The following is a 14,470-nucleotide window of genomic DNA, read 5'->3' as shown; positions in this document are numbered from 1 at the left end:
CCTCGGACCAGGACATGGAACGTGTCCTCTGCCACCCCGTCACCCAGGGGACCATGGGTCCCATACCGTGTGGTGACGGTACCAGGGCTGGTCGGTCAGGCTCCCGGTGGCCGCCTGCGCTGTCTGCACGCCAGGTCCCAGTCTGGGTGGATGCGAGGTGGTCCCAGGGACCACCTAGGGGCACAGCCACTGCGGTGACCTCAGGAGGCTCGTGGACCGGGACAGACCATCCATGGGAACAGAGCGGGAAAGGGCCGTCACCGACCAGGTCCCGTGTTCGCCGCGCCGGCTGACAGCTCATCACCTGCTCTGCTCTCACCACAGCCCGAGTCGTGGGGGCCCAGGGATTCCCGCCGACCTGTCACGCAGACTCAGGTGGGCTCCGGAACCACGGCTGCACAAGGTGTTCGCAGCCACTGGGCCCCCGGTGTGAGCGACTGGTGGCCAGTGGGGCCCGAGGGTGGGCAGCGGCAGCTGGACACTGTCCACTGGCCAGCAGATCAACTCTGTGTTCCGTGGATCACACAGTGGGACCAGCGCCGGCAGGCCCTCCCGTCCCCACGGTCTCTTCTGGGGGCTCCTGTTACACGGGGGATCCTGTTCCTTCTCGAGGGCTGCCTGCTTGGTGTCCTGCAGCCCAGGTCCAGACGCTGCTCAGCAGGCACGGCCGCCCCACCCCCACCGTGCCCTGTGTCCTGTCCCTGGTGCCCAGCAGCGTGGGGCCATGTGTGCCCACCTCGCACCAGCATGGCCTCTGCCAGTCGAGGGGTCCCCAGCAAGTCCCGTCTGAAGTGGAAAGCTCCCTGTTTGACACCTGCGTGAGGGACGCACGCTGGAGACTTGAGTGGGCGCTGGTCTGCCCAGGCCCAGCCCCACACACCCGGGGTAAGGGCTTCCTCTGCCAGGGGCTCGAGGCGATCTGCCACCAGTGGAGCACGCGGACAGGAGACGCTTCCAGCCTGGCCCGGGCTTGGCCCCGGCGGCACACCCACCTGCGGGCAGCGGCGAGGCCCGTGGTGAGGCCACACAGCAGGGCCCACCGCCGCCTCCGCCCACAGACCTGCTGTGGCCGCACCCCACAAGGGCAGGACGCTCCTGCCCAGGCCCAGTCACAGCCACAGCCCTGGGCTGTGGGCCCGAGGACGGCGCGCCGACCCCTTCCCCTCGGCAGTGGGCGGGGGCTCCTGCACCCCACACTCGCCTGACTCAAGCGGCAAACCCTTTACACACACCAGCCGCACTGGCTCGCGGACACTCAGTGTGAGCTGGTGCCGCGCAAGTTAGAAAAGGGCAGCTTTTCCAGAGTCACACACGCAAGCTGTGGCACTTCCCATGTCACCCGAACCCACATCCTGGGACGCTGCATCCGGGTCACCCCTGGCAGCAGATGCCTGTAAGGCTGCCCCCCGACACCCGCCTTCCAGCCGGGTCTGGCGCTGCCGTCACAGGCCCTCGAGTGGCTGAAGGTGGCCTCGGGCAGGACTCAACATACTCGGCCGTGGCCTTCTCTGGTTGTCAAAGCTGCATGAGGGTAAGTGACACCCGCGGGTGCCGGACGCTGGAACAGGGTGGGGTGGGGGGGTGGAGGCAGGAAGACAGATGCCCTGACCCCACCAGATGGGGCAGGAAAGGCCCCTCCAAAGCCCCGCGGTGCCCTCGCAGCCCCTGATGTCCAGCTGGGCCGGGCAAGGCCTGAGGGGCGCGTGACCTCGGCACCCGCCCGGCCTGTCCCGCCCAGCACTGCCCCGTCCCCTGGGCAGCGGGACAGGAGGGAGCCGAGCCCCGTGGCCTCGTCACGTGCCCCGTCAGGCTGCCCCCTCCCTCCGACCCCAGGCAGCCGGCCCTACCGTTCACCCAGACAGACACACAGACAGGTGTAGACTGCCAGCGCAGGGCTTTATAAGACGTGGGTTTGCGTTTAAGACAAAAGCACCAACAACCCAGGCCCCTCGCGTGCAGGAGGCGTGTTAGGAAAAGCCGCCTCCATGGTGACAGACTACGAGTCCCTCAGCAGATGGACCGGCCGACGGCCAAGGCGCTGTGTCCAGGTTTCCTGTGCTCGTCCCACCTGCCTGCTCCTCCGTCGGACGGGCGCACGGGCTCAGCTCCCGGGACCGGCCTCAGTGGACAGCGGGCCTCAGTGGACAGCGGGCTGCAGAGGACATGGGACGGGGCCAGGCTGGTCAGCACGTCTCCCTGCGTCTCCGGTCCTGCTTCCTGCAGGAAACCACCTGGGCCCCGCCCCCAGGCCGTGGGTGTGGCCGATGGGGCCAGGGACACCCTGGACGCGCAACACCCCTTCCTCCCCGCGCTCCGCACCTGCCGTGTGGCACAGCCTGTGGACACTGCTTGGGGAACAGGCTGACGGGGGCGGGGGGGGGGGGGCAGGTCGTGCGGGCCCAGGACGCTCTAGACGGTAGCTGAGCACCTCGGCTCGAGGGAGCCGTCCGCAGGCCTGGCTCGGGGAGAGCCCCAGGTGTCCCTGGCGCGGCCTGAGGGGGGCGTGCGGTCAGTTACCTTGGGGACCAGCTGAGGTCTGGGTACGCCGAGGAGGTCGCACAGGTGGTTCCGCTGGGCTCTCACCAGGTGCAGCTCCTCGTCCCTGGGGGGAGAGGGCAGGGCAGCTTCAGCCACGAGGAGGGCCGCTGGCTGGCGTCAAACCTGACATGAATCTTCCACTCTTAGTAAACTCCCGGTGGGGTGCAGACACCCCGAGGTACCCCAGATGAGGAGGTCGGGGAAGGACACCCACCCCAGAACCTGCACCCTGGCCCCTGCCCCAGGCTCCGCTCCCGAACCCTTTTCTGGGAAAGCCGCTGGAGGACGCAGCCCGGGCTGCGACGGGGACAGAAGGGAAGGGGGTGCCCGTTGGGGGGGCGGGGGAGGGCAGGCGGGGCCCGAAACTCATCACGGGGCTTTTTAAAAGTTCTGTTTGATTTTAAAAGCTGTTCATCACTTTCACTGAAAATAAAAGTTAAATCTTGCAACCGCAGAGAAATGCGGGGGGAGCTCCTCTTCAGGCGGAAAGGGACGGGGGTGCGGGGAAAGAGCCCCACCCGGGGGGAGCGCGGGAGCAGCCGGAGGAGCCAGGGACCCTCTGGCGCCGGTGAGCCCAGGCCACTTGGCTTGCCACTGCCCTTTTCGGGGTGCACAAGGGTTCTCATCGAGCTGACAGCACAGAAGGGGGTGTCCCCTGGGCGGGAGACTGCCGCGCTCTCCAGAGGCGCTGAGGACGGACCCGGAGGATGGGGTCGGTCCCAGCTGCTCACGGAGCAGAGCCCCCGTCTCCGGCGACCACGCACCTGGTCTGGAACCGTCACTGGGGGCCACAGAGGTGCTCACGAGACGTCTCCCCAGAAACCTCCGGCCTCACGGGAGCACCACTGTTCGGAGGGAGACGCCGTGGACGTGCCCCAGGCGTCCGTGGGCAGCGCGCGCCGACCCTCGAGAGCCCGGCATGGCTGGCGCGGGGCCAGCACCGAGGCCTCGGCCACCAGGGCCCGAGCAGGGCCCTGTCGCAAGCTCTGTCCCACCTCCGGAAGGGGGGCGAGGGCGGGGCTGCGTGCGTGTCCGTGGGAGCACGTGTGGGAGCACACAGGCCAGTGCGGGCGTCCACCCGCACACCTGCTGCTCCCGTGGCGTCGCCGGTGCTGCCCACCCCAACCCAAGCTTCCGGGCCGCACCTTTCCGGCTTCCGGACGCACCCAGGCCTCCCCATCCCGCAGCGCCCTCCCACCCCCAACGCGACCCGAGTCCCTCCCGGAGGCAGCGGAGACCACAGGAGAGTGCGCCTGCAGTGAACCCCGAGACCCGCGGGCAGCTCTCGGTCCTGCGGGGTGCGGGAGGCAACTGGGTGTCTGGGGGGGAAGGGAGGGGGAGACCCTGTTTCCTCCGTCCTTTCTGATTCAACGCGGCCGTTCGCACCAAGACTGGGCAAAGGCCTGCGGGCCCTCCTCGGAGGCCGGTGGGCATGGCAGCCCCTGGGGCAGCCACGTGGCACGGGCACACACGCGTGTCCCCACACCGCACACTCCATCACGCTTCTGGTGCCGCAGCTCGGGCAGGGGCCCCGGCCCCCATCGGCGCCCAGAGCCCACTTCGTGACTAGTTCGTGAAAAAGCCCAGAGGAAAAAAAGCTTAGCCCGTCTCTTTACCTACAAAAAACTGCACGTGAAAGAAAGTCCTTCCATCCTGAAAACCTTCCCCTTGGGCCCCAGGAGGCACCGGTCTACTCCCCTGGGGTGCGAGGGAGAGGCCGGGGGACAAGCAGGCAGGCAGGGTCCCTCACAGCCGCCCTGTCCCCTCGGGAGACCAGAGCCACGGCCACCAGGGGCCGGGAGCCTCGTCTGTCCTGTTCCCTTCGGGGGGTGGGGGGGGGTGGGGGGGGTAGAGACCGCAGGACAGGAAGGGAGGGCATCCCGTTCACTGTGCTGTGCACGGCCTGCGCCCTGGAGAACGGGGGCCCCACACTCACCAGGCGGTGCTGCTGAGCACGGCCATGACCTCGTCCAGGACGTCCGCGCCGACGGTGTCACCGTAGGTGAGCAGCATCTCGTACAGCTGGCTGGCGGTGGTCTTGCGAATCTGCCCAGGACACGGCACGTTGGGGGAGGGGCCAAGACACAGAAAGCAGAGGTGACAGGGCCCCGGAGTCCGACTAAAACCTGAAAGACGTGCTGACCTCTGACCCTAACTCGGGAGATCTGGCCACGCCCACGTGTCCCCGTGACAGGAGAGGCCACCTGGTTCCTTGGCAGTCCCGCCATCAGCCTACCAGGACGCAGCCAGGGGCCTGCCCACAGGCCGGGCCACACGGCTCCTACCGGAACGCCTCACGGGGGAGGGGCCCCTGACCTCGCCCGTGACCCCACCAGCTGGCCGGGTGGCCTGAGAAGCTGCATTCCTGAGGGGTGCGGCTGCGCAGTGGGGGCTACTGTCACCTCTAGGAGCGGCGTTTCTGAGCCACAGGAGAGTTTCTAGGAAGCCTGACCCTGTGGCAGGCGGTTCTGGGTGAAGGTGTCGCCCAGTGTGGGGGCCCCAGGACCCTCTGCTGAGACCCCGCCCAGGGCCCTCGGGGGCGGACAGCACAGGACGAAACACAGGGGTGGGGGGAGGGGGCTCACTCCGCATCGCCCCCCCACCCCCAGGAGGGCACGGGAGAGCCACCCTGCAGGCGCCACTCCCGAGACCCGAGCGTCCATGCAGCAGGACCCCCGCCACACCCCTCGACGTCTGAAGAGGCAGAGGAAGGTCGGGCCCCCTCCCAGACCCGGATGGACCCCGGCTGCCGCCCCAGCACCAGGGACACGAGCACCAGCGCCCAGAACCCCCGCCCGCCCGCCGCCGAGCCGCCGCGGGGAGACCCGGCGCAGCGGCCGCGCACTCACCACGGGGAACGGGTGGCACAGCAGGAGCAGCAGCTGCAGCAGCACCTTCCTCCTCACGCCGCCCGGGAACTGCACCATCCCGCAGAACCTGCGCGCCGCACGCGGTGAGCCCGGTGCGCACGGGAGGGCGCCCAGAGCCGCAGCGACCCCCCGTGCGGCCTCCAGACCCCTCACCCTCCCGTCCAGGTCTCAGGGGGCAGGGACGCGCCGCACCGCCCCTCGGGCCAAGGCCACGTGCAGGCAGAGCTGGGGACGGACTTCCCTGGGGCTCAGGGCCACAGACTCCGCCTCCCGCCCCCTCGCCCCCGCCCCCCTGCCCGCCCCCCGGACCGCCTGCGCAGGTGGTGACTCGGGACTCACACCGCGATGCTGGACCGCAGCTTCTGCACGTCCTTGGACTTGTGGATTTCGGCCTTACAGAGCGCGAGCAGCTTCACGCAGAAGGGATGGCTGCAGGGGAAGCACAGGGCCGGTGTTGGTGCTGTGCGGCCAGCAAGGGACGTCCCGAGGGCCACGTGCCTGGGGGACGCCGTGCCAGGTGGCCTGACCTGGCCCCTGCACGGGCACAGCTGTGCAGACGGCCCCACCCCATCCCCTCGGGCCTCAGCGGGAGGGCGCGCCTGTGGACGGCACAACCGACGCACAAAGCAAACTCAACCGAAACTGTAAATGGGCCTAGCGCGCGGAGTCCCTGGGACTGTCCAGGAAGAGGAGAAAGCACTGAAAGACTTCGACAGGGTGGCCGCGAAGAAAACAGGAAAGTGCATCATCCCAAACACACGCGAGAGAAATGTGGGGAGACGCAGTCACGTCACTGCTGATCACGTGGGAAACGGGGGGGGGGAGGAGCGCGGAAGCATCCAGAGACGCAGATGCAGGACCCAGCGGCGAGAGGCAACGGCCCAGCGGGCAGACGGGGGCCGTCCGGCGGGGCTCCCGCAGAACTGCCCGCTGCCCACGAGACACGCGGACCACGGACACGCGGACCCTCGTCACGAGAGACAGCGGGGAAGAGCCCCCGCGACAGCTCCGCGTCCGGAGCTGGTGCCGCCACGCTGCTGCGAGGCCGAGCCGCGTCTCTGGAAACGGAAAGGCTCAGCTCACTACTAAGGCGCCCTTAAATGTGCATACACCGAAATGTAAAGCCAAAACACACAAAACAAAAATTGGCAAAATGATAGAAAAACTAAAAGAGCTATATTCACAACAGAAGGCGTTTTCTCTTGCCGTTGTATTTTGAAAATTTCTAACCAAAAACACATTAAAATATTAGGCGGAACAATCAGAAAGCACGGCACCCCACAGCCAACAGGGAGACCCGTGAACGCCGGGGGGGCTGGCCTCAGACCCAGGCAGGCACCCGAGGGCCCCCAGGACGTGGAGAACAAGCACCAGATCGCCCCTACCCCACTGACCCGAGACAACTGAAGACCAAACATGTACAGGAAGACGGTGGCTGCAAAGGACCCTGACCACTGCGGTGCAGGAGGTGCAGGAGGTGCAGGAGGGGGCCTGCTGCAACGGCCCGGCTTCCTGCCTGCTCAGGGGGACGCGGAGGAGACCCGTCCAGAAGCCACGCCTCCCCGCGTCTGCAGTCAGCTCCCGTGCAGCCTCCAGCGGGGACGGGGCTTCCCGGGACCTGCGAGGACTCACCTGAGCCCAGTGACAACGTGCATGCCAGACCCCCCGATGGATGGCAGGAAGCCCTGGCCACTCAGCGATGGCCACCGCCGGCCAGGACACCAGGCGGCCAGCAGGCCTCAGAAGGGGCAGGGGACCGACGCTGCCGGGGCCCACCTGACACCTCCAAAGCACCAGACCCAGGCCGGGGCCACGCCCCGCAGCCCTGAGCCCAGGCGCCTCATCAGCGCAGCAGCCAGACACCACGGCCCCAGGGACACAATGCGCCCTCCGCGGAGGCCCAGCCAGGACAGAGCCGCGGATGAGGAGGGACGGAGTGGCTGTGACGGGTCCTTGCTGCCGGGCAGCTGCGGAGCCCTGGGCGCAGCTGAGGACGGAGGCGCCTCCGACTGACCCAGGTCCTGCGCCCAGCCCATGGCCACCCCGCTCTGTCCACTGCCGTCAGCTCGGGCCCCCCAGCCCCCCAGTGCCAGCCTCACGGTGGGGCGGGGGGCAGGGCACTGACAGGGCCTGTGGAGACCGACCGCGGGGACGCTGGGACACTGTCCCCAGAATTCCGGCCTCCGGGCCGCCACGGTTCCTGGGGGGGTGGCTGGGAGGCCCAGGCCGCAGAGCCGTGCCGGCAGGGAGGGCAAACAGGCACTCACTCCTCCTCCGTGGTGAGGACGTCAAAGCACCCGTGGGCCAGCATCTGGTCCAGCATCCTGAGCAGCGGCACCGACACCCTGCGGGGAGAGGGTGTCCGTGAGACCACAGGCACCGAACCACGGGAGGGAGGGAGGGCAAGTGGGGGGCAGGAAACTAGGCACAAACCACGCCCACCCACCCCCCAACCCGGGGAGACAGTCCTGTCGAAACGCAGGCCCATTCGGAGCTCCAGGTGGACACGGGGAAGGTCGGGAAATCCCCGCCCCGTGGAGAGAAAGCAGAGGGGGCTCACGTGGCTCAACCTCACAGGTCACGGCTAAAAACACAAAGCAGACCACGAACCGCAGAGTCCCGGCTCCCGTGTCCACAGCCCACGTGTGGCTTGGGTGCACCCACCCCCACACGCAGGACGGGCACGTGGACACGGCGCGGCTGCACCGCACCACACGGGGCTCGCCCCGAGGGAACCCCAGGTCAGAGCACAGAGCCAAACACCACAGAACTCCCACGAAACACCTGAGGGAGACCCTGGTGCCCTGGAGTTAGGCGCAGGCTCCCCGGGTGTGACGTGAAAGGCAAGGGGGTGGCCGAGTTCACAAGCGCGAGGGGCCTGCCGTGGGAGAGGCTGCCGACGGGAGAAACGCCCGCCCTCGGCTGCGAGGAGGGAGAAACATGGTCGCCACCCGAACCGGTTGCCACCAGAGCACAGAGCCGACTGGACGTGCCACGCCCTCGGCCGGGAGGGAGGCGCGCATGGACGCCGTGACTCGTCACACACCACCCCTCAGCTTGGTGCCAGCAAGAGGGGGTGACGGGGCGGGGGGGGGGGTCACCGGGAACAAGCAGGTGGTGTCCGCAGGGATGCAAATGGCACAGTCACCTTCGACAACAGTTGGCAGTTTTTTAAAAAGTTTGCGTTTGCCAACCACGCGACCCAGCCAGGGCACCCTGGGCCCGTGCCCAGGAGAGGCGGGCAGAGCCGTCCACGGAGGGCCTCTGCGCGGGCGCTCACCGCAGCCTCACCCGTCACAGCCTCAGCTGGCAGCGCCACCGGAGCGCCCGTCCCAGGCAGACGGAGGAACCAGGTGCGACCGAGTGCACATGGGTGCACCCAGCACAGGGTGGCCGAGAGAGCCGCTGGGCCCGAGGAGCCGGACACGAGGCGAGCGCAGAGGGCAGAGCCCACCTGAAACTCAGGGGAATGCCCACTACGCAGGCGTGAGGGGCAGCACCGGCGGCCGCCCTGGGGCGGGGTGGGAGAGTCAAGGGTGGAGGGAGGTCTCAGGTGTGGGTGTGCCGTGTCTCAGCTGTAATGCATGTTTTACGCGCATTTCGTCAGAACTCCTTCATACCCACCCGGGGCTGTTAGGAAAAGAGGAAAGACCATGGGCTGGGCTCCTGCTCGCCGAGAGCGGTGTCTGCGCTGCCCTCGCACCGGACGGGCTGCCAGGGGCCCCAGGAGGGGACCTGCGGCCACACCGCTGTAACGGGCCCGGCTGCCCTGGGACCATCGAGAACTGCGTCCACCACAGCCCTCTTGCAGGGCTGAGCTCAGGGCCCCCAGAATACACCCCACCTTCGTGGGAAAGCGGTCAGCACAGCGTTAAGAAAAAAGCTCCAGGTGTCGCTGTGACGCTGCAGTCCCAGCTAGGGGAGTGTGTGGGCCCAGGGTCCTCCCTACCTGGGGGCACCACCGGCCCGTTGCGCTGCCATCTTTACTTCCGACACATCCAAAAATCCTCACCCCACCAGCCCTCAGTGCAGTCTGCAAGGGGTCCCAGAGCGGTGGCGGGGGGCCTGGAGGGGCCGTGACTGGCTGTGTCCATGACCCTCGCCTCTGCTGGCCCCACCCTGCCCTCAAAACCCGGGCGTCTGGGAAATGGCACCTGCTCACCTGTAGTTCAGAAGGTTGTCCTCGAAGACCTGCAAAAGGGACTCGCCGAAGCTCTCCACGGCCTGCCGGTCATTCTGGATCCCCTTCGTGTGCGCGAACAGACTCTGGGTGGAGTGCCTGACCTGCAACACAGGGCGTCTGCTGGTACCGAGACGAGACCGCTGTCCCCGCATCCCCCGCCTGCAGCAGTGGCGGACAAACTCAGCGTGTTCAGCAGCAGCGGAGACCAAACCGCAGGGGAGAAGGACCAGCCTAGGCCCGGCCAGGGCGGCAGGACTGCAGAGACACAGTGCAGGCGCCCGAGGGAGAAACGCTCCCCTTAGGGCGGCAGCACAGCCCACTCCGCATACACTGTCACTCCGCACCCAGAGCGACCCCTACACCGTCGGTGGCAGATGGTCGTGGGTGTCCACGGAAAGCAGGTCCAGGTACCAAAGCCTGGCGTCACGAGTGGCCAGTCGCTCTGAAACCTTCAGGCTGCAAACCCAAATGCAGCCCCCGGGGCACTGCTGCGCTCAGAGGCTGCCCCAACCAGCACTACACCCGCTCAGGAGCCGGGCCTGGCCGCCAAGGGAGGGGCAGGGGCAACCGCCTGCAGAGCAGCCCCCTGGGGGGCAGCGACATGGGGCAGCAGCAGGCAGCCAGGGCTCCCCAGGCTGGGCGCCAGCAGCCACCAGCTGCCAAGGGGAGAAAAAACGACCTGGGTCAGAGGGTGCCGCCCTGCAGCGTGCCCTGCGCCTGGGGACTGACCGCAGCTGGTGGCCACAGGCTCCCCCTGGCCCTCCCCTCAGATTCCCGAACCGAGAGGGCGAGTCCCAGCCGAAGAGAAGCAGGAAGCGGACGAGACCCGCCCCCGACTGCACAGAGCGCAGGAGCGGGGATGCCACGTGTGGACTTAAAAAAAAGATTCGCTATTCCCCAGGTGAACCTGCGCCGGAGAGGCTTGAGGGGTAAGATTTGAGAACGCAGTCAAGGACTAGATGTGTTCACCCCCCGCCCCCCAAACAGAAGTCTCTCGGAGAGACGAGCAGCAAACTCCAGGAAGCTGCCCGGAAGGAAGAGCAGGACCCGGGGAACAAGAGCGCTCAGCAGAGCGGACTGCACGGGCGGGCAGAGCGGACTGATGGGCGGGCGGATGGACATGCGTGCGGGGGTGGGGCCGGGGCGAGACTGTCGCCTAAGTGCCCGAACCCTGAACCCACGATTCAGAGAACAATGAATCCCCCGCGGTCCTTCGTGGACCCACCGCCTGTCCCAAAACTACGGTGGCGGCGGCGGCAGCCTGTGCCGCGTTGTCAAAGCAAGCGCAGGGAGGCGCATGCGCACGGGAACAAGGGCGGGGCGGCCAGGGCCGCTGTCGCTCAGACCGGGAGCGGTCAGGGTTACGGAGCTCCGAGCCCGCGGGGCGCAACCCCAGAGAACGGAAACGCCGCACCAGGAGGTGCGGAACCCGGAAACCAGGCCCAGACTAGCGTGCGTGCCGTGCGTGGTGTCCGTGATGTGCGCGGCGTGCGTGCCGTGCGTGGTGTCCGTGATGTGCGCGGCGTGCGTGCCGTGCGTGGTGTCCGTGATGTGCGCGCTGCGGCGGCGGCGGAGGAAGACCGTAGTAGAGCTCCCAGGGCAGCCGAACTGCATGCAGCAACCGGTCACCGCCGGGGTCCGGCCCGACTAGCCCTCCTCCCAGCGCCGGCGCTCCGAGCCGCCCTGGGGATCCGCCCGGAGGAAGCAGCTGCCCCGGTGACCAGCTTCCCCGGGGGGAGACCCAGAGGGAAGAAGGACAGCGCAGCCCCCGGAGCGCAGGTCCCAACCCCTGGCCCGCGCCCAGACCAGGCCACCCCGTCCAAGGACGGACGCGCCCTCACCGTGGACTCCGTGAGACCGCCCACGGACACGGCCAGGCCCAGCAGCACGTGGTAGCGGTAGGTGGGCAGCCCGAGTAGCCGGGCGATGCGCGGGAAGGCCTGGGACGGTGCCGCCCAGTTGACCGAGGCCACGTCGGACCTGCAACACAGGCACAAGCTTAGGTTCCCGGCGCCCCTTCCCACCAGGCAGGCAGCCCGGCGGCCAGAGCCCCAGTACCTGGGAAACAGCTTTTCCAGCTCCTCGCGGTGCGGCACATGGGGGACAGTGGGGCCGGCTGGGCCGGTGGCGTGCAGCAGTGTCATGAATACGCGCGCAGCGTGGGCACGGAAGTGGTCGATCTTCTCGCTCGCCTGCTGGGCCAGGCAGCACATGACCTGCTGGCAGCTGCCAACGGAGATCCCAGCATTAGCGCAGCTCCAGCCGGAGGCACCTGCGGAGCACGCGACCGGGCCCCAGGGCAGCTGATCGGCTCCCAGAAGCCCCAGCACGAGGTCTCAGGTACAAGCGGGGAGTACACACAGGGCTGGGAGGGGGCAGCAGGAGGTGGGGACAGGGGCCGAGGAGGCGGAGGACTGAGTGAGGAGGCGGGGAGGAACGCTGGAGGTGAGGGAGGGGCACAAAGGCCCCTGCAAGTGAGCTGCCCAAGGGCAGTCCCGTGGCCCAGGAGCAGACGGGAGGGGAACAGCCAGGCCCCTGGCTGGAGCAGGCACTGGGGCGCAAGGGCTCGAAGCTGAGAAGTGGCCCCTCCCTGGGCCTCTCCCAGGAACAGCTGTCCTCCGGCAGGCCTGAGCCCCGATGGAGGGGGACGCCTGGGCATGAGCTGTGGGGGGGGCAGGCGGAGACAGGCACCGGGTGGTGGCAGGGAGGACACTCACATCGGAGCCTCGATAAGCTCCGGCTGGTCCCTTCCCAAGAGAAGCGTCAGGTCCATCAGACTGGTCATGGCAGCCTCTCGGACCCTGCAGGGGGAGAGGGCGTGAGGACAGGCTCCGGGGCAGCTGCGCCCTCAGCCTGGGGGTTTCAGGGGCTGCACCAGCCCTCTGCACTCTGCACTCGGTGGGAGGTCTGCGCAGCAGCACAGGTGGCCGGCGGCCCGCCCTCTAGGAGCGTTTGAGCCCATGAGAGGTCTGCACCGTCAAGGGTGTGAGCCGCAGACAGCCAGCCGGGTACCAGCGCACTGTCAGGGCTGCTCTTGCAGAAGCAGCGCCGATTTCCCCGAGAACCGTGAAATGCAAAGCAGGCCCACCCTAGGAAGCTTTCTCCCAGCAGGAAAACTCTGAGGGCTTTCTGGCTTTGCCTGTTTCTGCTGCCCAGTGGGTATCCAGGCCAGGAGGGCTCTGTCCACTATGAAGCTCCCGCGCAAGGAAACAACAAGCTTAGAGACAATTTGAAGAGCCGAGTCCATGCTGTGAGTCGCCTAACCCCCGAGAGGAAGGAGCATTTTAAACTTGGGCCCCTCAAACTTGCTCCGCCCGGGCGGGACACAGCTGGGCCACAGGGATCACAGACACATGGGCTGGTGTCTCCAGGGCCAGCAGGGCCAGCAGGTCCCGCGGGCCTGGGGCACGCCCCCCTCCAAGGAGTGAATTCGGCACGTCGGGGAGACAGCCTGTGCCGTTCGAACTGGAGAGGGGGCGCAGGCACGGGCCTTGGCCGGGGGGAGGCCCGGCGAGAGCAGCACCGTGTGCAGGCCCCGGGCACTCAGAGCTGCAGGGCGGACTTGGGCAGGGGAGCGGCTGACGGAAGCCAGAGGGATCCAGACACCAGGGGTGGCCGCCCGCCAGTCCTGCTGCTCAGGACAGGGACCGCTGGGGCACCAGGGGGCAGGCAGCGTGCTCCCCCGGGGCCCCTGCCTCGTGGGCACAGCACTCCCAGAGAAAGGCTGGGGAGGCACTCGGGGCCCCGAACCTGCACACGCCCCTGGGGGTGGGGGCCTGCCAGCTCCTGACTGGCTGAGCAGAGGGTGGCCAGCAGCGAGGGGACCCGAGTGCAGCAGGAGGGCCCCGGGGCCCGAGTCAGCCTGATGTGAGGAAACCTGCCACTTGCTCAAAGGAAGTTACATGACCCAGAGCCTCCGCAATTTTGAACAATTTCAGAACTCAGTTAAAAATTAAGTGTTTAGCAAGAAAGACCGAGTGCTAACGTGGTAACACACGAGTACAGAGATCGACCCGCAGGTCACAGATGCTGGAGTACGTGGGCAGGGTCTTTCAGAAACAACCACGAGGAAGGTGTTGACAAAGATGAAGAAGGTGGTGGAAAAAATAACGAAAGAGAGATGAGACTCCACGGAGAACGGGGGCCTCTGAAAAAGGACCGAAGACCAAGCACCACAGGGACGAAGGACGCCCGGGAGGCCCTGCCCAGGCGCCAGGCATCTGTCGCCACCACACGCGCAGCAGGCTGGGCTCTGGGGCTGCCGGGGCCCCGGGGGGAACCCCGAGTGGCCTCCTCCCGGGTGCACTTTCGCTCTGGGGGCGGCCACAGCGGCAGCTGGAACACCGGTTAGGGCCCACCATCCTCCCGCCCGGAACCGTGAGGGGCCCCCGGCCTTACCACGCGCCCACGTCCCCGCGGCTGTCGGTGGTGTAGTCGCGCAGGCAGGCCAGCAGCGTGTGGTAGACCTGGGCGGCGTTCTCTGTGCACACCACCTCGTCCGGGGCCCCTTCTGCGCTCACTCCGACCGTCTGGCAAACCCTGAAATCAGACACGTGGAGCGGCTCACGTCTGTCTGCAAGTCCTGTCCGGCCTTCCCTACGTTCGTGCTGTTCCGGCCTGACGTGCCCCCCCCCCACCCCGCCCCGTGGGACACACTCAGAACAGAGCAGCAGCTCAGAGGGAGGCTGGGAAACCCCGAGCGCGCCTCGCCGGTGCAGCGCTCTCCTCCAGAACCACACTCCCCGGCGCCTGCAGCTTCCAGGTGCACAGGGAGGCCGTGTGGCTGGGCCCTCCCGGCCTCCCCCACCTCCCCGCCTGCCCCGGCAGAGGGGACAGTGGGGCGTTAGCGCGGACGCAGGGTCTGGGCTCGGCGCGGCCG

At 67.8% G+C, this 14,470-nt stretch overlaps 2 protein-coding genes across 14 annotated transcripts in view; one reads left to right on the top strand and one right to left on the bottom strand.

Annotated features, from left to right (window-relative positions):
* The window catches only part of B3GNTL1 (UDP-GlcNAc:betaGal beta-1,3-N-acetylglucosaminyltransferase like 1), a 30,328-nt gene extending 28,188 nt beyond the window's left edge, over positions 1-2,140 (top strand). For 5 of the 13 annotated variants that reach the window (XM_045836290.1, XM_045836289.1, XM_045836286.1 and 2 more), the window contains one exon: positions 325-459. The gene's annotated coding sequence lies outside the window, so the exon portion shown is untranslated. Of the gene's footprint in view, positions 1-324; positions 1,532-1,959 lie in introns of those variants that run through there. The other 8 variants (XR_006785362.1, XR_006785366.1, XR_006785364.1 and 5 more) reach the window with 5 other exon arrangements.
* TBCD (tubulin folding cofactor D) overlaps positions 1,878-14,470 on the bottom strand; it is a 111,514-nt gene continuing 98,921 nt past the window's right edge. Inside the window, exons 29-39 of the mRNA XM_045836285.1 lie at positions 13,990-14,130; positions 12,309-12,392; positions 11,650-11,817; positions 11,433-11,571; positions 9,571-9,692; positions 7,676-7,753; positions 5,748-5,837; positions 5,388-5,475; positions 4,475-4,584; positions 2,518-2,602; positions 1,878-2,152 (exon numbers count right to left, since the gene is read on the bottom strand). Of these exons, the coding sequence (XP_045692241.1) occupies positions 2,138-2,152; positions 2,518-2,602; positions 4,475-4,584; positions 5,388-5,475; positions 5,748-5,837; positions 7,676-7,753; positions 9,571-9,692; positions 11,433-11,571; positions 11,650-11,817; positions 12,309-12,392; positions 13,990-14,130 (1,120 nt within the window). The 3' untranslated portion in view covers positions 1,878-2,137. The remainder of the gene's footprint in view (positions 2,153-2,517; positions 2,603-4,474; positions 4,585-5,387; positions 5,476-5,747; positions 5,838-7,675; positions 7,754-9,570; positions 9,693-11,432; positions 11,572-11,649; positions 11,818-12,308; positions 12,393-13,989; positions 14,131-14,470) is intronic.

Source organism: Phyllostomus hastatus, unplaced genomic scaffold, assembly GCF_019186645.2.
Source record: "Phyllostomus hastatus isolate PE091 unplaced genomic scaffold, TTU_PhHast_1.1 phas_contig_210, whole genome shotgun sequence".
In the NCBI taxonomy this organism is placed as follows: Eukaryota; Metazoa; Chordata; class Mammalia; order Chiroptera; family Phyllostomidae; genus Phyllostomus; species Phyllostomus hastatus.
Note: the sequence above shows the minus strand (reverse complement) of the source record. Positions and strands in the feature narration are given on the sequence as shown.